At 37.4% G+C, this 27,871-nt stretch overlaps 1 protein-coding gene across 3 annotated transcripts in view; it reads right to left on the bottom strand.

The window, feature by feature from the left end:
* Positions 1-6,005: 6,005 nt before the first annotated feature.
* Positions 6,006-27,871, bottom strand: part of ATM (ATM serine/threonine kinase) — a 66,720-nt gene continuing 44,854 nt past the window's right edge. For 2 of the 3 annotated variants that reach the window (XM_051608030.1, XM_051608029.1), the window contains exons 44-63: positions 26,508-26,612; positions 25,890-26,009; positions 24,601-24,835; positions 22,347-22,514; positions 20,398-20,517; positions 19,152-19,369; positions 18,228-18,435; positions 17,682-17,795; positions 17,121-17,279; positions 16,410-16,548; positions 15,965-16,047; positions 14,605-14,745; positions 13,512-13,628; positions 12,004-12,153; positions 10,875-11,040; positions 9,206-9,292; positions 9,012-9,126; positions 8,083-8,146; positions 7,517-7,653; positions 6,006-7,395 (exon numbers count right to left, since the gene is read on the bottom strand). In XM_051608030.1, the coding sequence (XP_051463990.1) occupies positions 7,212-7,395; positions 7,517-7,653; positions 8,083-8,146; positions 9,012-9,126; positions 9,206-9,292; positions 10,875-11,040; positions 12,004-12,153; positions 13,512-13,628; positions 14,605-14,745; positions 15,965-16,047; positions 16,410-16,548; positions 17,121-17,279; positions 17,682-17,795; positions 18,228-18,435; positions 19,152-19,369; positions 20,398-20,517; positions 22,347-22,514; positions 24,601-24,835; positions 25,890-26,009; positions 26,508-26,612 (2,830 nt within the window). In that variant the 3' untranslated portion in view covers positions 6,006-7,211. The remainder of the gene's footprint in view (positions 7,396-7,516; positions 7,654-8,082; positions 8,147-9,011; positions 9,127-9,205; positions 9,293-10,874; positions 11,041-12,003; positions 12,154-13,511; positions 13,629-14,604; positions 14,746-15,964; positions 16,048-16,409; positions 16,549-17,120; positions 17,280-17,681; positions 17,796-18,227; positions 18,436-19,151; positions 19,370-20,397; positions 20,518-22,346; positions 22,515-24,600; positions 24,836-25,889; positions 26,010-26,507; positions 26,613-27,871) is intronic. The other variant, XM_051608031.1, reaches the window with a different exon arrangement.

Below are 27,871 nucleotides of genomic sequence, written 5' to 3'. Positions count from 1 at the left end.
CTCTTTTGTTTAGACTCTCAGTTTCTTAAGTCCCAGCATGATCCATATGAATTGTCTCAGATTCCACACCAGAACCTTTTACTTTCTTTCATGTAAAAGAAGCAGACTTCTTATCAGGACCAGATGTGACGTCAGCAAGCTCACATTTTCTCTGAGGAGACATTTTCCCAATGGATAAAAATCCTAAATGGTAATTTTGCTATTATTTGTTAATCTTTTGCTCTACTCTGTTGTGATGTGGAGTTGTAATTTCAGCAACAGAAGCTGACTAACCAGGCACTGCCTGACTGAAAAAGCAAATCCCAGCTGCTTTACAGGGTCCCACTTTATACCCACAAATGTCAGTGTAACCCAGTTCTGCTCTGGATCACATCTGCAGGAACTTCCCTTTTCAGAATGCATTTCTTCAGAGCATAAGGCTTCTGCTCAGCAGATTGCTGGATTAATGCACAAACGTTAGACTGAAAGCTGAAAAAGTTATTGCAAAGTTATACTTATTTTTAGCACTTATCACCAGGAACTTTAGTCTTTAACCTGTTTCAAAACTTTTACTTAAATCCCAGCTATAAACTGGTTATTCTGTCTCTCTGTCCAAGGCAGGTGGCTGAGCATGGCAGCACTGCTGAGGATTTTGCTTAACTGTAATCTTTGTCTGTGCTGCTAAATAAAGGGCTAGGAAGCATGCTGGAAGGGCATGGGTCAAGGAAGCTGGATCCCTGATTCTCCCACACTGCTTCGTAATCACCTCATTTCTGGTTTCTGCTTTGGGCAGCACCAGTTGGCTCTTTCTGAGCAATACTCAGCTTAATTTGGCAGACAGTTCATTCCAGGAGCAGGATCCAGGAGGGACAGTGGATGGCACTGTGTGAGGCATGGATCCTCCCAAATACACACTGACCTAACAGGCTTTATATGCTCAAACACTCCCAGATAACCACATGTTACATCCCCTTTTTGCAACATTTTAAAACCACAACTGCCTGACACAGACAGGGATTTCAGAAACTGACCAAAAATCTCCTTCTAAAGCAGTAAATATACAAGGTACCCACAAGAGCCCTATACAGGGATCCATCCTTGAATTGGTTTGTGAGTGCAGTCAGGTAGTCTGCTAGAAAAAAGAAACAGAAACCAACGTGAAGTCAATCAGAGTGAGAGATACTAACAAGGTTAGTTATTTTTTAATGTCTGATTTTATGTCTAATTCACAATTTTTAAATTTTAATTGAATAAGCTGATGTTCTTTTCAAATTAAAGCTCTGCATAATGTAAGACTTATTTCAGATACTGTGGCAAACTTCAAAGAATGAAAATCTTAAGAGAGGAGTTCTGGTCTGGTCCTGAATTGCCAACCAACTTGAACATGGGTCAGGAGCACCCTGAGAGCTTTTCCTCCACAAAAGCATTTGGTTTGGAAACCGCCCATAGGGAGCACTCATTTGAGCAAAGACTCTCCAGTTGACAAGTGTTACTTACAACTTCCATATCATGTTAAGGGGCTGGAAGCTGGGCTGGAGACTTGAGGACTGAAACTAACTCTACTGAACTGTGCTTGATGAAATTTATGGTGTACAACCTTGTTGGTAACAGTTAAATTCCCTTAAAGAACAGGATGGTGTGGGTGAAAGATGCACTGCGGAGTGCACATCCTGCGAGCTTCAGCTCCTGCACAGCTGGGTGACTTCAGCCTGTCCTTTGGCTCATGCACATTAAAATATTGTTGAGCCGAAGTCCAACAGTAGTGCTTAGTGAAAGGTAAGCTCAGGGGTACAATGACTGGGAGGTTTCCGGAAATTCCAGGTAGGTCTTGAAAGATGAAGGGGAACTACTTTATTAATAGTTTATTTTACTATTGTCTGAACTCTGTATGGAGCACAGAGTTGCCAAAGCCATCATTCTCTCTGCAGTGGCCATAGACACCTGAGAATCACCTGCAACTAAGTGTTGTGTATTCTAGAAATAAAACTCTCTGTGGGAAATTTGAAGAACTCTATCACAGATGGAGGCAGTTTGGGGAAAGAGTATTGGAGACAGAGCTGCTTTTCACATGAAGACTTAACACCTTGGATGAGAATGTAACAGATCCTTATCTAGATGGGTAAAAAAACCCACATCAAAGCAGGAAGCTACTCTCCCTTAACTGAGGTTATATACTGTACAAACATACTGTAATCAATCAAGTGTTGGAAACATAATGCTGTGTTCATACCAGGTACTGGTGAGAACTGAAGAGACAGAAGTTTCTTGGTGGAATTGGGTCATTTTCAGATGGAAGTATTTTAAGTAGGTAATTCAATAATATATATGTTTATATAATGGATGTGGAAAAATGACTTGACCGTCCCTTGTTAAATGATGCATGAAAATCACCACTGTATGGATGTGACTCAGCTTAAGAAACTGCCATTTTGGCACTTTAGGTGCTGACATCTCACGCAGCATAAAGGAATTTTTCCAGATACTAAGAAATTAATCCTGCCCACCAGAATAAAACTATTCCATAATGCCGATCGAGGCATGACAGGCTGAAGAACTTCATATGCTTGGTAGTTGCCTGACTCATACAAAACGAGTTCTAGCTTTGATGGAGAAGCAAACTACATTTTAGGAAATGGCTTCATTTTTGCTCTGCCACTTTTTAATTTTCAGAACACAGCATTTCCATAAGCCCAATTTTCTCTGCTTTTGTGAAAACTAACATTGTGTGTGTATGTAAAATGGGGGCTATGGGTGAACAGATCAAGACACTAAAAAAATTCCTACAAGAAATTGTTCTCTATGGCAAGATTTTCTTGCACTCTGCGAACAGCAAGGAGACTTAGCAATAACCAGCATTAAGGATCCCAGTTATGGCCCAGAGGCAGTCACAGCACATACCCTGAGACTGAAGACTTGAAAACTTTATTCTGTAGTAGTTAGAAAAGCATGCAGTCTCTCTCCTTCTTTCCCTTCACCCCTTGCTTTTCCCATTCTTGATGTGGGAGCTTATGAGGAGTATGCTCAGCACCGTGACAGTTCCATTTTCATAACAGCAATAAACCCCTTGTCTATGAAGAGCTTGGTCAAATTCAGGCAGTCTCTGAGAAGCAGTCAGTCACCACTGAGCACACGTTGTAACACTGCCTCATCTGCAGGGAAGACTCAGTGATACATGGATGAGAAATTTTTTAAAAAGGACTTCTTCACAACTCAATCCAAGAACAGAAGTTCCTTCAAAAGGTGGATCCTCTATAGGTGGTTGCATGTTCTTATAATCCTTTCTGCTTTGCATCCAGCATAGGCATACAGCAACTGAGGCAACCAAAGAAGCTCAAATCTGTGGTATGTTGTGTGTTTTTTGGCAAAATGTGTGGAGAGAGGGAGGAACAGCTATGGATGCTGCAGCAGGAACTCTCCGGGGCAGCCAAGGGTGTCGTCACTTTGCACGTTTCTTGTGGACACATGTACAGTAGTGAGGAAAGAATGAAGGAGCAGGGAAGCAGAGGCTTTGTGTGTGCCTGTAAGAGACACTACTGCCGTGGTTCACTCTGCAGCTCTGATGAGGTACAGGTGTACTTACAGGGCTAACAGGCAGGACAGATGATGAGAGCATGTGTCAGGTGAACATCACGTTACTCTTCTCATATCATCAGGACACAGGCGAGACTTGTAAATGTGGTGGGAGGAGGCCTAAACCCTCCCTTGCACACTGCCCAGCTTTCCTGCTGTGGTTTCGCTCTTTAATCTACCCACTGAAATGAACAATTTTATTTAATGCTAACGTTTAAGTGTCATAATTAAGTGTTCCATGAGGTAATCCTTCTCCGAGAGCGATTCCAGGCTATCCACAGGTTCCACAAGACAACACCACTGCCTTACTTTAGCTTTACACTCACAGGGATGAAAGCAGCAGTGAAAACAGTGCCATCACTTAAAAACCACACCATTCAATTCCTCAGGCAGATTTTGGAATTGCTTGTTACAAGGTATCTTTATTGACCCTTTGTCCTTGCAGCACGACCACTTGTGCATACCTGGAATAAGAATATTCATGAAGAGTACAAGTAGTAACAGGAAAGCTGGAGAGGGAATTCTTACGAGGGCATATAGTGTTGGATGAGGGGTAATGGTTTTAAGCTGAAAGAGGGTAGATTTAGGTTAGATATTAGGAAGAAATTCTTTACTGTGAGGTTGGTGAGGCACTGGAAGAGGTTGCCCAGGCAAGCTGTGGATATCTCCTCCCTGGAAGTGTTCAAGGCCAGGTTGGATGGGGCTTGGAGCAGCCTGGTCTAGTGAGAGGTGTCCCTGCCCATGGCAGGCTGGGGGGTCCCTTCCAATGCAAACCATTCTATGATTCTATGATAGTTAACAATGGGTAACAGAGAGCATTATCCCCTGAAAGTATTAAGCCTAACATTTTAGTGCATTCAAAAACATTTAGTAGTAGTGAATACTTTTTATAAACTCGAGTTTCATAGTAACACAGAATGGAGACCTGATTAACTCATAGTTACTGAGAAAATGATTCCTGGGTGGTTTTATCAGTAAGAACAACAGAAGTTTCCATACCTGCACTCATGAAGATGGACATCCTTGTTTTATTTAAATTGGATGTACTTCACCAGGTGGCCAGTTTAATCTGATTTCTACTCATGGGACTGTTCTTTGCTGATGGAAAAGTTATGTTAGGGTATATAACTCACATTTACCTGATAACACAACTTTTTTACAATTCTTACTCCTGAGGCCATTTCTCCATCAGATGTTTCACCAGAAAAATCTAATTTCAAATAAATATGTTGCTGTTTAAAAATTCTTCCCTATCATATTAGGTCACAGGTTAATCTTCCTTAGAAATTGTCTTTTCTATATGTAAATGTTTACAATTACTAAGATATATTCCAAGAAAAAAAATGAATGCTGAAGAGACAATTTGATTTGTCTCAGGTATTTCTAGCTTACTAATATAGACAATACTTTTGAGGCTCTCCAATACAAATCCACCTTACCATCAGCAACAGCATTTGTGACAAAACCAGTGTTCAGAATTAAACAGCATTTCCATCAAAGTTTCATTTTTCTATTCTTACACAAGGAAAGCATGTATCTATAGATGATACAATCTTGCAAACTATTCACTTTCTAATTTTGACTTTTAAAAATTAGTGCATTCCTGGAACAGAAAGAAAGTAATCTCTGACAGTTACCATTTGGCTGCTTTGCCCAGATGACACATCTCAAGAATGTCAGATTAGTTAAACTCAGATCTCACAGTAACAGGACTGTGTCACATTGATTTTGACAGTGTTTTGGAGACTCTAAGGTTTGTTAGTGATTCAAACTGGTTTTGAATGTTTGACAGCTAACTGGTGTTTCACTGCTACAAGAGCTTACAAATACTGTAAGCAGGTTTCAACTACAGTATTTAAACACATTTTTGTTTTCATTTCATTCAGCTTGAACAATGAAAATGTGCAGACATTCAAATCTCAGCACTAAGTACCAAGTTAAAGGCATTGCAGAGGTATAGTTAGATTATTTTCCCTTAAGTTAGAATTCCCTGAGACAACCTTATTAAAGTTTCACTGTTTGCTCTAAGCAAAAAACCTCAATTGCAGCCTGGGATGATGAAAATATTCCTTTTCCAGGGGAGCATCAGTAACTCATCAAGAAAGGACAGGATCTGTCAAATGCTTTTATGCAATATTAATTTGTATGATAGCTAGGGTTCTAGTATTAAATAATCCACAACATGCCAGAAGAACCTCCTTATAAGCATCATGAGAAAAATTTCCAGAAACACTAACACATTTTCTTTTAATCTGTAATTAAAAAAAAATATATATTCTTTTAAGTGCTTTTGTTTAGTCCTTTCCTACCTGCCATTCTGTAACTGCTTGGTAGGACTCTTCTCTCTTTCTTAAGTGTCATTTAAAATTCACATACAGAGTGTGTGTTCTGTCAGTTAAGTTTCATTTTCTTCTCCCTGGATGACAGTTCTTCCCCACAGAAAAGACAGGAAGCACTTTTGGTTCCAAGGATCAACAGAAATTTATGTCAGATTCATGAAAACATAATACAAGAGACTCGTCTTGCCATGATGACATTAACTTAAAATTGTGGGAAGACTGCAAATAAAAATCAGTGAAATGTTAAATCAGAACAGAAATTCTTCATTTACACTGCTGTAAAAATGCAATAAGTACAAACTAATGTGAGAGCCTGCAAATTTTTATTCATATATTTAAATATAAAGATTATTGTGGAAGATTTTATTAAATATGCCAGCAAGACTGTTATTTGAGTGGATTCCCCTATTGCCTGTATTCCTTGACTATCCAATCACAGTAGGTCTTTATTTAAGAAGGAGCAGTGTGTTCTGTAGAACTGTGTGCAATGAGATTATAGTGCTGAAAATACAACTGACATGTTTCTGACAGGTGTTAATTCCAGCTACAGAATGGCTGTTTGCTTTAGAGCTCTATCTGGTATGCTGAGCTTCATGGTATTTTCTATTCTATCAAGCAAGTCTGAGCTACAAAAGCTAAATTTGTTATTGTCTTATACTAATAAAGTAATGTTATAAAAATAAAGTAACAATCTAATTTCATTTACAATAGCAAAAAAAGCAACTGTATTATAATTGGCTTAAAGTCCATTTCTATATAAAAAATGTCCATTTAACTAAGCTAAAAAAAAAAATCAAAACCAACTGAAGAACCCTCAGTTCACCAAACATGAGGTTCTCTGGTTTTGTTTTGTATTGACTGTAGCATTATCTCTAAAAGTATAACCCCCCTTCTGAAATGCACTTGAGCCAGTTATTTCCTGACTCCTGGATTTTAGACTGTCCATTCTACACAGTCATGTTACCATATGGAATGATTATACACAAGGCTCCAGGTAGTTAACATATAAACAAAAGTGATGAATCTCAGGCTTAAAGAATAAAAAGCATTCAGGACACCTAAGCAAAGTCCTTGCAGGTCACCAGGAAGATCAAAGCACTGGCTGGCATTTAATACCATATGGAGAACATAAGTGGACAAAAATGTTCTCTTGGTAACAGGTTATTGAAAAAAACCCCAAAGAATCCACCAAATACTAAGATTTGTAAACCTTTATGGCTGCTCCTGATACAAGTTTTAAATGTGAAATACCAATTTTGAAATATTAAGACACTTGCTGCATAAATATAGGTTTCTTCTGAAAATGTGCTGGATCCTTCCAAGTCACACCCAGGGTTTCCATCCAGGAAAGAGCCGGCTCAGATTTTTAGGATCCATGGCCTGCTGTATGAGGAGGTTCACCTGCCCTCCCACACTGAGCACCGTTCCCTCCTCAACACCCTTCAGCTTCTCCTGAAGTCTCATCAGAACACGCTCAGCCACCTTGTTAAAACTCTGGTCATCACTGCTGGCAGAAGAAAAGCAAAACAGGGCACTTGGTATGGATCCTGAACAACACGGGCAACGCTCAGTAAGAACTCATCAAGCAAGGCAACAGTGCCCCAGACAGTAAGAAAAAAACCCTGCACCTGGCTTTTCTTTTACATTCCTGTGGATCAGTACTGAGTGTGGAGCTCATGTCAGCCTCATCCTCTGGTCTCTGCTGCAAATACAAAGCTTTCAGGGGGTTCATGGTCCAGTCGAAGAGAGGATCATAGAGCAGCACCTACACAGTAAATAAACCTCTATTTAATTGAAGCTGTCCACTCCAGCTAGTCCAGTCCCCCAGCAGGAAGGGGGTAATGCTCACATGAACCACAGTATTAGTAGGTTTGGTTTTGTTCCTCTAAATCCAACAAGATTGGGCTAACTCATTTAGCAGACAATCAACTACTCACGCTAGGAATGTCGCACTATGGCTAGAGGTGTTTAGGTACTGAAAAGTGAAAACTGCATGTGCCTGTAACTGACAGTTCCCACGGGAAATGCAAATTTTATTGAAGATCACATGAATTAACAAGTCTGGCCAACACTCCTGCTAAATTCAACAAAAAAACCCTGCACTAATATTTGGTACAGTAATGCATACAAAGACAAAGAAAATAAGCTGAGGATATTCTATGGTTACTAACAGAAAGAATGAAAAAATACTTACCTCTACAATAGTCAGCAAAGCTTCTTGAGAATTTCTCATAACAGCCATTGTTTTCTCACAGCATCTAGAAAATATTTAATTGTATTTTTAAGTTCCTTTTGGTAAAACGGAATGGTATTTTCATAATTTAAATCATGGATATTATTTAAAAGTTAATTTCTAACATATGAGTAACCACTCTGATGCTTCCATTTTGAAATTTTTTTTTTAAAAAGGAGAAATTTAGAAATTTAAGACCAGGAGGAGACTGGGTAGCTCACTGATTACATTCCCTATGGGAAAGAGACCAGCTATTTCACCTTCTGAAATGTTTCTAGTTTGATTGAGAGAAATGTCCTGCTTTTTAGGGCTCTCCTGGGCCATTCACTGGAGATAGGATGAAGGTTGACAGAAAATCAGCCCCTTTGGGTTTGCAGCTCAAATCTATTGTGGGATTTATATTTTGCACTTGCAAAGTGATATAAAATATATGATCCAGAAGAGGAAAAAGTCTGCAAGTTATTGACCTAAAACTGAAGAGGAAAAAATGGCAGAACAAAATGGTTTGAAGCAACTTAATAGCTCCGAATATACTGTATAGCTCTGAAAAAAATACACAGTTCTGAAGGAAAAAAAATCCAGCAGTCTAAACCAAGAAATGAATTTTGCTATGGAGCCTTTGGAAGCAACGAGCCATCCTGGAATTCCACAAGAGGGTGACAATAACCCATTAGATAGTGACAAATATGAAAAGCTGAGCAACAACTATGAACTTGTAATGGGTTATATGTAGTTAACAGCATGTGAGTCAGGGGTCAGTGTGTATGTTTGGATATTATCAGCAGAAATAAGAGTTTCCTCTCAAGCATCACAACTCTTTGACACAGAACAATCATAATGGTAAACTGCTCTGCTGCCTCCTCACCCCTTCACAGTAGAGGAGCACTTACCTTCTGAAGACACCTTCCACGCCAGTAATACCCATTCCATCCACAATGTCCCTGGTTAATCTAAATGGAACAGTCTCTGGTGTGGGAAGGATTTTACCTTGCTCAAAAGCAACCCCTAAATGAAAGGATAATAAATCTTTTTTAAAATGTTGAAGCAAAGAAAAATTCAAGGTTCTCTTGCCTGTCCCACTTACCCAGATCTATATGCACTAGTTCCGCCGTTTGCTCATCTATCAAGATATTCTGAACGTGTCTGTCTCCAAGTCCAAGAATGTAGCCAACTAAAACAAAAAGGTAAGTGCTGACACTATATTCACATGCCATAAAAACCAGGGAAAATTTAAGAAAGAGAAAATTACAATCAGTGTAGCAGGTGTAAGCAAATTAAAGGTGAGAATATTTCTTCCTTCATATTGCTCCAGTAGAGCAAATGGCATTCCATAAATCCAAAAGTAAAAGGTTAACTGAATGCAATTGCAAAAAAGTTTTTCTTATGTGTATTGTTTTATCTACTCCCACAGACTTCTTGCTCATTTCTTGCTGTGGATAAGTCAAGCAAACAGTGTCACAGCTTTCAAAAGAAAACCCAAATAATCAAAAGACCAGCAGACAAAAAGCAAATGCATAAAAAAAATAGGGTTTGTTATTATTACTATTTTTAAGAAAACTTTTAACTTATAGTATCATGTAATGCCAAAACCAGGACGGGACATACTTCAGTCCATCATTCAGCTGGGGCAGCTCAACGATACCTAAATAGAATCATAGAATCATAGAATCTTAGGGGTTGGAAGGGACCTCGAAAGATCATCTAGTCCAACCCCCCCTGCCAGAGCAGGGTCACCTAGAGTACATCACATAGGAACGCATCCAGGTGGGTTTTGAATGTCTCCAGTGAAGGAGACTCCACAACCTCCCTGGGCAGCCTGTTCCAGTGCTCTGTCACTCTTACAGTAAAAAAATTTTTTCGGATATTCACCTTGAACCTCCTGTGCTCCATAGTTCCCGAGTGACTTTTGCCTAAGTCAGTTTTACCAATCTCCAGTGATACAAATTATAAGATCTTTCCTGCAAGCCTATTTCAGTGCTTTACTGTCCTTAAATGTAGAAAATCTCCAAACCAAATCTCTCCTGCTGCAATTTATACCTGTTACTGTTTTTCTATTAGCTGATGAACATGGATAGCAGTAGTATTTCCTACAAAAATCTTTCATCTGAACTCTGCTAATCCGTAGATTTGCTTCACTTTTTTCAGCAAAAAAATGTAGTGTACAGACAACATGTAACATCTAAAATAGTACCTACTTCAAGCATACAATCTACTATCAAATGCCTTCCAGAGACTCAACACAGAACTGAGTCATCCAAAGGAAATCCACAATCCAAGTACATACATTTCCTTATGAAGACAGAAAAATCAAAGGAAAAATGCCAAAGCTTAAACAACCGTTTCAGCCACAGAAGATGATGCCAGTACAAAGAACATAAAAAACTAAGACTTTTAACTCAGTTAAAACATTTTGAGGCTACAAATTAAATTAATAAGAGTTAAATCAAAACAAGAGAACTAGTCATGTATAAACTTTAAAAAACTACTGAAATCTAAAAATACAAACCACTATATAAAAAAAAGAAACACAGAATTTCATCCTATCTTTCTACTGCAGAAGTGGGGGTGGGGAGGAATTAATCAGAAATTCTAATCATAAAAATAATGCTCGTGTTCTTGCTGGCATTTTTTGCCCCTTACTTTCTCTTTTCTGACATGTGACAAAAGCAGAATAGAATAGCCATTACCTCTGAAATGGTATAAGTTTTTGTTCACCTCATCTCAAAAGCCCTTGTTACTAATCCCGTAAATACCTATAGAAGATGTGGCCACGCTGCGAGTGTAGGCCAATCGTTTTTCAAACCACACAGCTGGATCCAGGAATTTTTCCATGCAGAAATAACGAAACACAGGTTGAAAGTTCTCGCAGACTTTCATGAAGATGTTGTATTTCTCTTCAGAATGTTTCTTTTGTGCATCCTTTGAACAAATAAGAAATGTTTTGCCCATGACTGTCTACTTTGAAAGGTAAATGCATCTTGTTGGGAGACACTTGTCCTGTGCTCTGTTGTGGTACCTTTGCTTATCTGATGGCTCAGTTCATTGTGAAAAGTCATTCCCACCATTCACGTGCAAAAGCTGCACACAACTAAAATGAAATACACTTTCATCCTGTTAGTACTATGCAGATTTTAAAATAAATAATTTCTCACACAATTATGGTGATATAAAGTGAAACTTTCAGTTTTTTTCATGTATGGTGAGGTGGTTTGTGGAGCTAAACTAAAGCAGCTGAATCCATCCAGCAGCTACCTGCCATCAGAAGAAAGAACCTTTCCCTACTGGTTTCTACTGTACTGGTGTTTTCTACCAGTTTACAAAATGTTCATCTTCTTTCAGCTTCTCTCCCTGAACTGCCTGTGGGGGGGCTGAGGGTACATGGCTGTCATGGTGGAGGAGAAGCCAGACCCCTCCCCGTTGTCTAACAGCAATTAAGACATGACATGAATCTCAGCTGCACTCTGAAACCATATTTTTATTCTCAAGAACTAATATTAAGAATGTTGGTTTATTAATGAAAACAAAATTATTTTTCAATGCAATTAGATACATGACAAATATAAATTAAACTTTAAGATAGCTTTATGCTGACTCTGCTGGGTCTCTGTAATGATCACTTGGGAATCGCAATAGATTTTTAGTCTAGAGAAGAGTCCAAAGACTTCTCAGAGATTCAGCTAAATTCAAATCTTTCCTGCAACAGTCATTCACTTAGCAAGTTTTGATTTTGTAAAAGTTCTTCCCAGGCTGCATCCAGGCTACTAATTCCAATGCCCGTTCATTATTATATACTAAAATCATAGCATAGGAATACATAAAAAACCTAACTCTCTGCATAAAAGAGTATAAGCCAGATATTTTTATTCAATTACTTTGACTCACCATCATTATTTTCTGACACTGAAGACTGGGATAATCTTTTGGCCTGTATCTCTTGTGAGCTCCCTCTTCAACATTCACAAGAAACTCCCCGATGGGAGTTGTTCCTGAGCACCACTCAAGAACACCACTTCTCTGAGAAAGGGGAACCACCTGTAAAAACAAAGCCACTGCTGCATGGGGGAGGTCACAGCTGTGGCTGAGCAGGCTTTTTGTTTGAAAAGAAAAACGAACAAACCACACAGCTGGCTACAATCTATGACCTAAATACACTGGAATACATATATAAAATACACTTGAGGTTTTTCTAACAAATACTTGCAAATTTCTTCCTAGCCCAGAGAACCTTCCACTAAGTACTTCAATGTAACTTGTTGATTATCCTCCATCTGCATGTTTCTGGCTGAGGTGTGATTGCCAGCAGCTTGCTATGCTTGCATGGGATCACACAAGCCTTGTGCAAATTGCACATAAGCACAATCTGAACAAACCCATGGCAGTTGCATGACACTGCAGACTCGCTTTAGTCTGCTTCCCACCCTAGGGAACAGTTTCTCACTTCATAACTGGCTGTAACGGTTACTTCAATTGCTGTAACAGACAGAACTGGCCAGAATGAACAGTCTTTTGCCCTCAGAGAAAGAGCTACTGCCTATTTGCTTCAATTTTCTTTTCTTATGGAAGTTTTTTTATCTCCTAATGCAGCCCACATTCTCTTTTTCCTGCTCTCGTTCATTTTAACACACAAAAATCTGGGTCTTCATTGAAAATTATTAAAAAACTGTGACTCTTAATTCCACCTGTAGACTCTCAAAGCTATGCTAGCAGATCAGGTAAGTTCCTTCAGGGATTCTGGGATGAACATGTCTCATTTGTTAAAGACAAGACCTTTTAGTTAGACAGTACTCATTCAGAGGTCACCTTCACAGCTGTTAATACAATCCCGAGTACATAAATAAGATGGAGGGGAGGAAGTTCCTGTTCAAATATGTTTCTGCATTCACAGTAAGAATTCATTGCAGCATCCCCAGTTCCAACAAAAACAGTTCTGCAATTTGAATTCTGCATGAACAGACCATAGATGGGACCTGTAGATTCAACTGTAAGGGATACTGCAAGACTAAAATGAATTAATTCTGTAATACTGCAAGACTAAAATGAATGAAAATTCATAAACTTGTATGTTCAAGTTTAATGACTAGCAACTTACAATTCAAGGACAGTGCATGACTTAATTTCTTTTCAATTACATGTTCATATAAAGAAAGCTTTGAAGAGTATTTAAACATACAACGTGTGTCAGGTTTTTTTTAAGGATTTTGAAATAATTACATTGTAATAATTTTTGTAATTGTAGTAATTAAATTGCATTGTTTGTTCCGTATCTTAAGGAGCAGTGGACTATTTTAACACTTTTAAATGCTCTTTGGGTTAAAAAGAAGAGAATGGGGAAATATGCTTTATCAGTTGCATGCTGCAGCCACCCTCCTGCAGCAGCTGTTCAGGGTTACCTTGTATCTTCGGATAGTTAATTTTCTCTTCCGTGTTTCAGTGTTTTGCTGAAGCAACATATTGCACATCTGGAAAACCTGCTGCATAACAGCATCTTGTCTCAGGTCATCACGCCCCTTCAGCATAAACAGAAAAAGCAGTTAAATGACACTTTCCAGCACCCACCTTCTTGTTCAGCAACTTAAAAAAAATATTTTAAAAAATTCCATAAAACACAAGTTACATTTCCACAATAATCAGCTAAAATAAAATGTAATTAACATTTTTTTCTCTGCATTTGTTTTTCTAATCGTGCTCAGCTGCTTAAGCAGAACCATCATTAACTTAAATCACCACAAATGTTACTTGTGATGATTTGACTAGTGTTATTCAATTAAGGTTTCAATCAACCTACATGCCTTACGGCACCCTTTTTAAAAACGGATCTTTCAATCACTGCATTTAGCAATCCAGCACAAAGCTGAAGCAGCATCAGTTGGTACTGCAGTGCTGATTATTGGACAGATCTAGTGATTCATGCTTCTCTACAACTTTCAAAGCTACCCTACACTTAACAGCAGACCAGAACTCTCCTAGCAGGTGTTTAATGTTTGCATTCAAAGACAGACTGAAATCAACAGAGTTTAAAGAGAAAAATATTTTGTTTTAGAGATTTGTGTTTCTATGTGCATGTTTTTTATTGTCTCTGAATTGTAATTCTTTTTATATGGTGAAGAAAGCAAAAAGGAGGTACTTCACACAAAATGTTGATGGCTTTTATTTGCTGTACACTTCAGGTCACTAGTTGAGACATGACCATGGCAGTCACAGGTCTTGTAGTTGTCAAGTACTGTATGTTACATGAGTTGTTGGAAAATAATTATAAATGTATTTAATATTATTACTTATTCCATTATTATTAATAATTATATTACTTATTACTACTGGGTTATTTCCTTTATTAAAGCATTCCTGAAGTGCAAAAACTGACACTGAACTGTGAAAAGTCTGCTTGTGGTACAGAAGTGATACATCTGAAAACTGACAAGAGAACTTAAATAAAATTCCAACATGCCAAGTCTCTGATATGTCTTTACAACTGACAGAACCTACCTTAACCAGCTGCCTCCTTTCTTTACCATCTGATCCTACACAATCTATTATTTTAGGCAGATTCAGGCCTCCTGCTAAGCGAAACTCTGGCTTAAAAGACCTTATTGTCACCAAATTTTCATATTGTCCTGTGGGATCCACCTGAAATTATAAATCAGTTTAAAATCAATGTAAATATTATCTGCATTTCACTCAGAGAAAGTGGTAATGAGTTGTTTGCAAACCCTGTTAGCAGACTATATGCTACATGTTAACAGGAGCATTCCATCATCTACAAGGATAATACGTGGGTGTTATTAGCTACAAAAATACACTGAGCAAATGAGTGAGTTTGACTCCTCCTAGTTCACCTCACTGGTAGAGGGGATGTGGTGCTGCAGACTTCCACTGAACAAGCTCTGACACAATTTCAGCCTGTCCCAACTAGCATTCTCCCAAGAAAACATTCATACACACTTGAGGGGCACTAGGCTTACATTAGGCTGCAAATGGACCCAATCTACAGTATCTGTCTCTTCAGCCACCCTCCATATTCTCATGCCACAAAGCAACCCTACTCAGCTGTAAGAAAATACTGCTTCAGCTGTTTACATCTCCAACTATTTCAGACAGTTTGTGCTGGAGAAGAAGAAAGGGATAATAAAATCGTACAAAGGAGCCACACCTGGAGCCAACAGAAGCCCTACAAACAAATGCTGTTTTGCATGGGTAGCCATTTCTGGTCTCTAAAGTGAAACAGCATAAAACAGTCTCTTGGATTGTTTTACTTAGCTTTATAGAAATAGCCTGAGGGACTTCAACATAGCAAAGTTTGGTTTCATAACATTTAATTTTTAATTGGCTGTCCCAAAAAGCAACTCTACACTCCTGAGTGTAAGATTCCTAGGTAGTGCCTGTGGCATTTAAAAATGAATTCCTATGCACCCATCCAATCAACCACTTATGCTAACTGGGAATGGATCACTCACCATTACTGAATGGTAGAAATATATAGGCTGGCCACTTAGGAACAGCAGAAGAGACCTTTATTAATCCTCCCACCTTCCTGGACTCTGAGGGAGATTCAGATTCCCAAATGCTCTCTGTGATTGAGGTAGCTCATCACCCCTTTTGATAATGAAAGACAGTGGTAACAGCAGCAAAGCCATCCTCATAAAATAAGCCACTATCCAGCAAATGTAAGATGGTCTTCTAAACCATCTCACCCTGCATCTCCCACCTGACAGGGAAGCATCCCTGGTAGGCTGACCTGTAAAGAACATGGGAGTTCTATGAAGAGACACATGCCCTAACTGCCATTATAAAAAAGTTGATTCTATAATTTTATATTATAGCGTATATTTATTTCAACTTCAGTCACCTTAATCTCCATGGTAGGAACAACAACATCCTCCAAGTTCTTCAGCTTAATAATTGGCTGATCATCTGGAATACTTATTCCTTCTGTAATTTAAAGGAATAAATGTTTTTAAATCCAGAACTCTAAACATACATTGAAGTTCACAAAAAACAGCTTACATGGCTTTTGGGACCCAAAACCTCACTGCATACTTATGTCAAGCTGGTTGTGATGACCACAGGACAACTGGAGTTTTCTGGAGTTTTATACTCAGAAAGTCTGAACCTCACAGTGCAAGTAATTATGATTTTCAGTCTAGACTAAGTTCTACATTTATAAAAATTAAGAGACAGTGCTAGCACAGAGTATCTCCTTTAACTAAATACCAGTATTTAGGAATACACATTTTAATCAAATAAAATAAATCTTTACTATTAAAAACAAAAGTATTTTTTCCAATACTTACTTCTTTGAGATTTCCATGGAGTAGCATCTACATTTGCTAATGTGATGTAAGCATCACAGAGTGCTTCAATGTCTCTAACCATAGGAGCTCTTCTTTTTCTGACAATATTGATTATATTCCTAGCAGCCTCCATTCTGTCCTAAAAAACCCCAACAGAATACAAATATCAGATCTTGCAAACAATACCTTTTAAGATTAAAGATGTAGTCAAAGAAATACAACTGAGGTACATCCTATGAAAACAGAGAAAACAGCAATAATGGACAGCCTTTTGTGATATGATTGGGTCGGAAGGGACCTATAAAGGTCATCTAGTCCAAACCCCCTACAATAAGTAGGCTTTTACCATATAAAGTTCATATAAAGGAACAAAGGATATACTGCATAAGGTTAAATACCTAGATAACAGATGCTATCATTCAAAGCAGAAAAAATATTCACTGCAATATGCACTTTAAACAATAAACCCACTCGAGTCTTTATTGCATCTAAAATGATTTTTACAGAACCACACATCAAGGTCATGCATCACCAAACTCTTCACAATAACTGGGGCTATTTCTTGCAGGGAATGTCAACCATGTTTTGTTTAACTCCATAACAATTATATTATGAGCTCTACACTATAATACCCCTTGACGTTTTTTCCCCATTTTTTAACAAAACGAAAGGACTAAATTTGATTAATAGAACAGAATTATTTGTAGTCACCACATCGAGCTGGGAGATTTCTTTTGGTGCATTTTTAATTAACTTATTTCTTCTTATTGCATCTGGTTTTGTGAGGAGTTCATCTTTGTTAGCATTTGCCAAAGCTAATATTATAAACAAAGTATGATGTGGATGATCCAGTGAAATTCTAGACATTAGCTGTCGAGAAAAACAAAAAGATCCCATTACTGAAAACTGTAAAGAAGAAAGAAAACCTACTTAATTAACATTCTTAATTGTTCTGAACTTCTAACATTCCTAATAAGAAATAAAAAGTAATACTTAAGCTGTAGTTCTACAAATAAAATACATTCAAAGTATATTACCATATATGCTCAAGACTATTCTTATAAAACAAGAAATCAAACAGGTAGCAAGGAATAAGGTCCTCAGTCCTCTTAACCTTTTCCCCACTATACTAATTTTACATAATTCATTTTTACTAGACCTGTATCACCCATGTAACTCATTTAGCAATAACTGCACAAAGGAAGACACTGTTAAGGAGTATGCACTACGAAGCCAATCAACATATCTTTAGATACAAGAAGCATAAGTTACATTATTCAGAACTTGATGAAAACCTAAACCACCCATCATCTTGGTTCCCATCCGAGCAGCCAGCTGGTACATCAGAGGCAAAAACTTGTATGAAGGGATCTTCTCTGCATTTTTCTGTAGTGGAGAAAATAAAGTTAGAAAGCTGTACTAAACACAAGAGAAAACTGTAATCATAAACCACCAGGTAAGGGCTAGCAATTATATAAACTAGAATAATGTACTAAAGGATGTTGCAGATGGGTAGTATCCAAAGTATGTAAAGAACAAAGTGACAACAGTGGAAGATCATAAGATATGCTTCATCACAGAGACTCGACAAATTAAGATGCTAAATTAAATTAAATTAACATTCATTGGGAATTACAGCTCTCACTGATTAAAACTGATAGTCGATAATGACTGAAAAGAGCAAGTTTTGTGGGGAAGGTTGGGGAGACCTGCAGGAAAGCATACTGCACAGCACTCTAATTCATCTTCTAGAAACACAGAAGGACAAGATAGATGGATCACTTAATGTTAGAGAATAGGGAGAGCAATAGCATATACCTTCATCATTTCATTGACTCTATCAACTCCAGAATTTTCAAGCCACAGGGAGCAAAGTCGGAAGATCCACATATCATGTTCTTCTCCACTCAGTAAACAGCTGATATAGTTCTCCACTGCTTTACACAAGAAACGTTTACGATCCTCAGTTAGGGCACGTATGGCACATTCATCCAGTTCAAGTTCCCGCTGAACCTTCACTGTGTATCTGGGTGAACACACAATATTTTTAACCAACAAATTATCTCTTAACAAACCTACAGCAAGTCCATCCCTAGTTCCTCTTGCTTACTAAAATTTAAAATAATATTTTAGCATTTTTAACTTGTTTTGCATGTACAAGCACAGTAAAATAAACAACTGAGCAACCAAACTGTGGGAGCAATTCCTTTGGTGTATGTCCACAGGCACCCACCACCCTAAATAAATTTTCAGTCAGTGTCTTTTTTTCCTTTGTAATGATTTAATCTCAATATTCGTATAAATGTGAACATCCAGCACAGATCATTTGTGCAAAGACTTCCATTTCCAGCAGCTGAAGTTCAATTTTTCTGCTCACTTGTAATTGCTCTTACTAAATCTGTAAGAATTCTGTATGAAGATGAATTATACTCTTCCACCAAATGTGTACAGGAGAAAAATCTCATGCTCAGTCATTTTTACTCTGTAACCTTTTTTCTGTCAAATAAACTAAACAGATCCAGGGAATAAACGTGAATTCTGGTCCATGATCATCCACACTGTTCAACTGCTGTAACACTCCTTGGCTTAGTTTTGGCCCACACTATCTAGCACTCTCCTAGACCATGTTCAGGCACCTTTCAGAATCTATTTGCAACAAGCACCACACATTTGGCCAAAGAATTAGGAAAGATGAAGCCTTTGACAGCTCCACAGTAACCACCTCTCCATTTGAATGCTCACCTGTTTGTCTGAACTCTACGTTCCTTGATGAGCCCCACCTCCTCCTTGGCCTTCTTCAGCAACGCCTGCTTATTTTCAAACTCTGAGGACTTCATGTAATTCTCAATCCGCTGGTACTGACTATCTGAGAAACGAGCCAATGACAGGAAAGCCTTCATCTTTCCTTTCTTTAGCTCATCACTGTTGTCTCCACTGTGGCTTGCAGCAATTTCCACAGCCTAGAAGGGAAGTTTAAATATTGGTAAGACTGATCCCTAGACTAATAGTGGTGCATAATACTTGACTGAACTCTGTCATCACAGAAAACCAGAATGGCTGAAGTTGGAAGGCACCTCTGGAAGTCATCTTGTACACCCCACCTGCTCAGGCTGGGTCATGTGCTTAAACAGGTTATTTAATGTTGCCTATGATGGAATATATATGCACACAAAATAAGACCTACCAGGCTGAATATTTTTCTCCTAAACGAATTTAATCTTTGAGGAAGCGTTTCAGTGCAAACAGACAAAAAGATTATCCTGTATGAAACAGTTTAAATAACCAGACAGGAGTCTCCTACAGCTGTCTAGTTTTTAGAGTAACTAGGTGTGAAGTTTTACAATAGTTTTAAAATCTTGTATGATAGGATGGTGAGAAAAAAATAGAAGACGGTCCAGTAAGTGCCAAAAATAAAATAAATTATATGTAAAAGTCATTGATTCAAATCATCAGAGTGAAGAAAGCATGTAGAGAGTAACATAGAAAGGCAGTTATGTAGAGTTTCAGAAATTATCATTAAATAAAGAAATGCAGAGTGGAAAAACATTAATCAAAACATTTTTACTAAGAGTTTTTTAAAAATTACAGTACTTTGAAATACTAGAAGAAGAGTTCCCAGCACCTGGAAAGAGAATGCTACAAATACCATCAATGTCCACACTCATTAAGTGCATGGTCTGTCCTAAGAAGAAAAGGTTGGGGATGGAGTGGGATAGGAAACGGAAACTAGACTAGTGGCTGTAATCACTGCACTTCTAAACCAATATTACACAGAAGTTTCACTGTGAATTCTACAAACCCTTATTATGAATCTTTTATAAGATTACAGCGTTACACAATGATATGTGAAACTATAATAACTTTTAAAGTAATCACATTTTTAATCCAGAAATAAGAAGGCTGCATTGAAAAATTTACTTGACATTTTAACACCATATTTTAGCATAGCATTATCTCAAAGACTGCACATTTCAAAGACTGGATGCACCTTTTCTAAGTATTTCTGCATGATGACTGTAGGGTTTTCCAAGCATGTTTCTGCTAACCAGGTTCCACACAGCCTCAGACACTCTGTATACATCAATTTCAGGTGAGGATCATTCTCAACCTTGGAGAAAGTAATTTTTCGGAAAAAAAAGAAAAAAGAATGAGGCATCAAATAAAAACACCTTTTACATATCAGGCCATTTATAAAGCATTTGTAGTCTCTCCAGCCTATTATTCATAATGTCTCTATAGAGTAATTTACCACCGATATCCACAGTAGTCAATAGCCTTAAACCACGTTCACATTGTATGTTAGACTAAAAGAGAGCATGTTTTTAAATACCTGACAGTTTGAACAATGAAAAACAGATGAAACAGTGACCAAAAAAAAAAAAATAGCATGCTTCCAAATAGTATTTTGTAACATCCTCATTTAGACTGAAGTATCACAGTATACCCCATAGGAAACACTCGGGAATTGCAATAACTATGTTTGAACAACTTTTTCAGACTTTGTACATGGAAACTTGGTTAAAAGTGCTCTGAGAAGATGATGAAGCAGGTTTCCAAAGGACTTGCCTCCAGATACAAAGTTCAGCTTTAACTGTGTAGTAGGACAAGTTTCTAAAATACTTTCAGTATAGGGCACGTATGAGAGACGATCTGATCAAGATGGCAATTCTGGCTGTGAAATAGTGACAGAAATCACAGGCTGTGAAAACACAAAACCTCCTTATGTGGGCAGGGTAAACATAACACTGGTAGATGAGAGGATGACTACATTTTTGGAGGCCCTCATCAACTGATTCATGGAGCAATCACACATTATGTCTGCAATACAGGTATGCCTCTTTAGCATAAAATATATTATTAGTGTCTCCCCATATTGGTCTTTTTATACACAACAAGGACCAGAGGTAAAACCATTATTATTATTCTTCTAACACAAACATGTACACTATTAAAGTTCCCAACATAATATGTATCAGGAATTGATCAGCAAGACTAGGGAAGTGATCATGTCCCTCTGCTCAGCACTGCTGAGGCCACACCACAAATCATATTCAGTTTTGGGCCCCTCACTACAAGAAGGACATTGAGGTGTTGGAGCATGTCCCAAGAAGAGCAATGAAGCTGGTGAAGGGTTTGGAGAACAAGCCTTTTGAGGAACAGCTAAGGGAACTGGGGTTGTTTAGCCTAGAGAAAAGGAGGCTTAGGGGAGACCTCGCTATCTCCTACTACCTGAAAGGAGGTTGTAGTGAGGTGGAGGTTGGTCTCTTCTCCCACTAGGACAAGAGTAAACAGCCCCAGGCTGCACCAGGCAACATTTAGATTGGATATTAGGAACAAAATTCTTTACTGAAAGGGTTGTCAGGCACTGGAACAGGCTGCCAAGGGAAGTGGTGGAGTCATCATCCCTGGAGGTATTTAAAAGACAGGTAGCTGGGCTGCTTAAGGACATGGTTTAGTGGTGGACCTGGCAGCACTAGGTTAATGGTTGGGCTTGATTACCTTAAAGGTCTTTTCCAACCTAAATAATTCTATGATTCTATGCCTAAATCATCCTGCTTGGCTATTAGTCTCTTAAGTACTGACAGAGAACAAGATGACACACCTCTATGTAACAGTTTTGTTTAAAACTAGTTAATTTTTTATCAAGGGAAATAACCTCTGATTTTAAAAAGCTACCCATTTCACAGTGGTGGCACCTCAGACAAAATGATGAATAATTATTCTAACATTTGCCACTCTTACAGATTTGCTTTGAAAACCCGTGATAAATTTTGCTAATACATACTTTATTGCTTTCAGAGAGTTTTAAAGTACAAAACAGATACAGTAGTATTGCAGACAGCCTCTTAATTTTCTTCCAAGGAAAAAGTTCATAAAGTGGAAATAGGATCTTAAATAATTTAATCCCTATACATTTATATATTATATTACACATACCTGAAACCAATCTGCATCTAGTTTTTTTATCATCCTTTTCAGAATATTCAGTGCAAGACTTTCTTCCTTTTTAGCCCAGAAAACCTGAGCTTCTTCCAGTTGCCATTCAGAAACTTCAGATCCCACTGGATTGTATTGTTTGATCTGAAACATAGCTTTTTCTGGGAGCTGAAATTGAAACAACATTATAGACAATTCTTTTAAGTCAAATACAAGTATTTCATGGCAAGTGTTGTTTTTAAATTCCATTTTCATTTACTCTACCTGAGCAGGACATTTTGTCTGTTCAATGCTAAGAATTTATTTGCAGGAAAGAGATTAAGTTATTTTTCTATATACTGGAAAATCCTGATTTGCAACAAAAATAAACTATGGAATTCAACTTCACAAACCCCCCCCAAAAAATCAGTGTTTAAAATTTTAAATTACTTGGATGTATAAAGTACAGGAATTCTTCAATCAGTACCTGCTGAAATAATATTTATAATGTTACCCTTGTAATTATTGTTACATGCAAAGAGACCAAATAAAAATAAGAAAAATGGCACCATCAGGCACAAAGTCTTTAGTATGCCTACTTTTTCACTCAGATCACTAGCAAAGTAACATCCTCATTACTTAGTAATCTAATATTGCTATGATAGTACAAAAAGCAAACTGTCCTTTTAACAACGTCAAAGATTGAGACTGACGTATATTTTCACACATTGTTCAACCAATAACCAAATCAAGCAATCTTTTAAATGAGCAAGGTAAAGAATTTAAATGTAAGAATGCCTGTAAATGATAATGTAAGTTTGGGTACTTCAATTAGTGGTCCATGTAATCATAGAATGGTTTTGGTTGGAAGAGACCTTAAAGATCATCAGGTTCCAACCTCCCTGCTACGAGCAGGGACACCTCACACTAGACTAGGCTGCACTAAGATGAAGATTCTATACGGCACTCTCTTCCTTCCCCTGATGGGTGGTAGTGGCACCAAAGGGGAAGAAAAGCAGTGTGTTGCAAAGAGAGCTTCCTCAAATACTTTCCTCCATCCAGACACTCAGTGTTGTCAACTACTAGTGTGCTAAAAGGGAACAGTTATCATGCCACAGGCTGAAAGACTGATAAGGCCCAGAAGTCTGCACCAAAGGTTGCACGTGGTCTACAACACTGATGAGCCTAGAATGATAGTTTTTCAGAAACACACTGGCTCAATCTTTCAGCACCTTCTAATCCTCCCAAAACATAGCACCCCAATTTTAATCTTCTTCTGTAAGCAAAAATTAAAGTGAAAGAAAAATTAACTTCTGTTGAGGCTCTTACAGGACATTTCACCACAGTGTTAGTGGCCGAGCAACCATGAGATAAAAATATCCTGAAGAAGTAATCACAGCATCATAGAATGGGTTTGGTTAGAAAGAACCTAAAGAACATCTAATCTTCCCAAACAATTCTGGAGGCAACAGCAGTATCACTCGGGTCATAGGACAGGTAGTTAGACCTAAGCAGAAAATTTGGGACTCTGCTTCTGACAGACCTTGCAAATTTATGCAATCAAAACCAGCTATTCTACTGATTTTATCATGATTCATGAAAAGACTAAGAATCTTCCTGAATTTACAGCCTAATATAGTTCCACATATTTGAAGTGTTAAACAACTTTCCAGGTTATATATTTAGCTGGAACTATTTTCTGCAGAGGTTCTTGAAGGATATTGTTGCTCCATGTTGTTGAGTTACTACTCCAGATGCATTACCTAGAATAAGCCAAGAGTGACTCTGGACCTTAAATGCACTTGCAGAAACCACCAACACTGCAAATCCCATTAAGTCCTTCACAGAGAGGTAATAGCCACAGTGCAATTGTGCTTTGGGAGTATAAAACCTTGAAGACAACACTAAATACAAAGATGTCATAGGGTTATTTCTGCAGCTTTACTCTGCAACACTACAACAGTATGATGTAAGTGAAAGCTAGATATATAAAACTGCACCAAAATAAATTAAAAGGGCTATAAGAGCATTCTTCACTAAAAATGTCATTTTTATATTATCTACTTCATACAGTAGCTTACAGTTATGTATAAAATTCAGAAAACATGCCCATACATACAATTTATTCATAAGTTCTAAGTTGTTTAAGTCTCCAACTAATTGATTAATTGAATAAATGTAGAATAGAGTTAATCTTTAGTACTGTTAAAAAATGAAGTTATTTTATAAACTAATAAACTAAACATCCATCACTGATTTTCCTGGGATTTGTTACCTGTGTATTTTTAGCAGTTCTTGCCAATCTTGAGAGCTCCACAAGATGTTTGGTCAGGATGTCTTTAATACACTCTCTTTTGGTATTTTCATTCTCCTTTTCAAGCAAGATCTCCAAAATGACAGTGCGCAGAGCCAGGATAGGCTCCTGGAAACAGAAGTCACTGTCCTTGAGAAGCTGGGACTGCCTCTGCCATTGCAAGTAAATATCATTCAGTTGTTGAGTAGTAACAGATCTGCAATTGTTAGCAAAAGAAAAAGACCTGTTAGAAATTCTCACTAAATTTCAGTGACATGCATGATGAGTAACAAAAGTAAATTACTGAGGTAGTTCATAGTCTACAGTTCAAAACCAAGTCCATAAAACCCTACAATCATTAATATGGAGAATAGACTGTCAGGCTTCCAGTTTTAACAAACACGAAGATCAAGAGATCAACATGAGCAAGGTGAATGACTCCACTGCAAACATTCTTCATAAAGCATCAAAAACTGTTGCGTTAAAGGTTCATCAGCAAAGGGAATCACATTTAAACATAGGGCTGCTTAAAGATTAGTGACCAAGGTTCTTATTTTATTATATAGGTTGCATATGGATTAATGTAAGGTTAAATTCCAAACTGTGACATTGTAGCTGGGTAGCTGTCATTATAAGTATTCTTTTCTTAAGTAATGCATTAACTGCAAACAGCAATGGTTCACAAGGTCCTGAACATGCTAAATGACTGTGGGATGACAATAAGCTACCAAACTAATACAATTATAGCAGAAAAAAATAAATGTAGATAGCACTACAGAGATAAATACCTTCCTACAATTAAAAAGCAGTATTAGCAATTCAGGTAGGACACTGATGGTAACAGTGGTCCATGAAGAAAGTGATTCCAACTGTAACATCTTTCACTTGCTTTATGGGTATCATCAAGGAAACAGAAAACATTTTTAGAAAGGTAACTACAAGAGGAGGACTCAGTTACTTTAGTAAACCAAAGACTAGGAGACATGACTGCTACATTGTAGTATACAAGGGAACTCAAAACAAAGGAAAGAAAACAATTATTTAAAATACAATATTGGCATAATACAAAATAAGTTAAAATAGATTATTAATAAATCCAGTCTGGAAATAGAGAGAATCCAGATGCATCTTCACATAGTAAAGCTAGAATCCATAAAATTTTTAAGATGAAGTTTGGGATGTTCGTGAATAAAATTTTCATTGTGCTACACTTGATCACCAAAAATCCTGAAAACTGAGAAAGGAATATTAAAACAAAATTAAAAAAATACCTGGAGAACAGCTGACCTATATTTTCCAACTCTCCAATTAGCTGTAGTCTGCAAAGAGTTGGATATAATGAATAAACAGACTCAAGACTTCCTCTGCACAGCTCTTCCACTTCATTCACTCTATGGATTTAACACAGAAATAGTAATTTTTTTTTTTTTATTATCCACAAGGAATTCTATATATCCCTAACATAGTTTCCATGTAGTGAACAGAATTTAAACAGCAAAACGACTCAGTTAGGAATTATTCTTTATTACCATTAACATTCAAAAAATTACCTTTGTCAATAAATGAAAACATGGTAAGCAAATATCAACTCCAAAGCTTATGTGATAGCTCAGGTAAAGAAGAGTAATCAGCATTCAAATCCACTTAAGAGGACTGCAAAGTAAGCAATGTACACTACAGGAAATGTATCCATTAGTATACAAAATCTATCTCTGAAAAGGACAAATTTAAGTTAAAAAACTTAGAAATGAAGTTGCAGTCCAGAAGCAGTATTTTTATTCTATGCATGAGTCTTTATTTAAGCCCATAAAACCCCCTAATAGTGACTGGTGACTACAAACACACACACTCTCCACATCTATCACAGCAAAACATTTGCACACAGGTACCTGGCATCTTTAAGACTGTCATAGAAGGAAGAGAATTCCTTATCCCGTAAAGACTGAAGAGCATCATACAATGATTCATGGTACCCTGGTCTTCCTGTCTCATTTCTTAAAAATAAAACAAAAAATAATATAAAAGGAAATTACATTTATCTACAAAGAAGTCAATTTCATCATGTTTAGTAGCACATTTTCTGCAGTTGGATGGATTGATGCTTTGCACGATAAAAAAAAAATGCAATCCTTCAAATTTTGAATGAATTTGGCATTTTATAAATTCAAGTTGTTATTTCAAAGCAAATTAAAAACACTAGTTGTTAAAATATTTGGAATAAGGGGAGTATGTTCAAGGTTGTACCAAAAACACAACATCAAACCAACTGCAAGATAAAAATCTAATCATACCACATTTCTCCCAGTATTATGTTGAAAGATATATATTACAATATGCAACCAACTTCAGAATCAACTATTTTTTAATTTCAGAAATATTTTTAAAAAGAAAAAACAAAGAAAACCAGAAGGCTGAAAAAGCCTAAGTGTTCAATTTAATGTTCTCTTCTTTGTTTTTTTTTCACTTGTCTTTTTTCTTTGTTTTTCTTTCTTCTGCCTGACCCTCCTCTTTCCTGCCATTTCTTTCTCTCTCTTTTAATCTTACAAGTTGTTTTTTCTGCTCCTGTACTAAAGCTGAACATTCTATTTGCCTAGGACATTTCTAACCAAAGAGGTTTATACAGACCCTAACCCAGGGACAAAGAGAGTCCACCTGTACGACTGTGGCATGGCATACGCCCTTCAATAGGATAGGTCTGTCAAGTCCTCCAGGTGCTTCTAAACAATGATCTTAAGACAGTGCAGGGGAAGTGAACAAACATACCAAGAGTATGGTCACCAGGCCCATCACTCTGAGGGTCTTAGGAGAAAAATCCTCCATTATCTTGATTAGTAAAAGTTAATGTAGAAGGAGTTACTGAAGACCCCATCACCTAACTTCTGCTTTTGCTAAAATGTAGTGAATCTATTCCATACTCCACCTCTAATGTGCAATGATGTAGCTGTTCACAATATATCCTGGCCAGTCATATGAAATAACTAATGCCAGGCATCCCACATTACACAAGGGAAGAGATTACTTCTTACAAGGGAGTAGCTATCAATCAACACTGATCTTAATAACTTCTTGTGGCTTACCAAGCAGTATTTTCCCCATCTGCTTATAAATTAAACACTTAAAACTATATATCCCTCCTAAGTACTGAAAACACTCTACTATCAGAGTCAAAAATTAACAACTCCAGTTTATATTTGTGAACAAAGAGAAGAATCAACTGTGTACCATTTCCCAGGAAAATGAGAAGTGATGTGCA

This window comes from Apus apus, chromosome 1, assembly GCF_020740795.1.
Source record: "Apus apus isolate bApuApu2 chromosome 1, bApuApu2.pri.cur, whole genome shotgun sequence".
NCBI classification, from domain to species: Eukaryota; Metazoa; Chordata; class Aves; order Apodiformes; family Apodidae; genus Apus; species Apus apus.
Note: the sequence above shows the minus strand (reverse complement) of the source record. Positions and strands in the feature narration are given on the sequence as shown.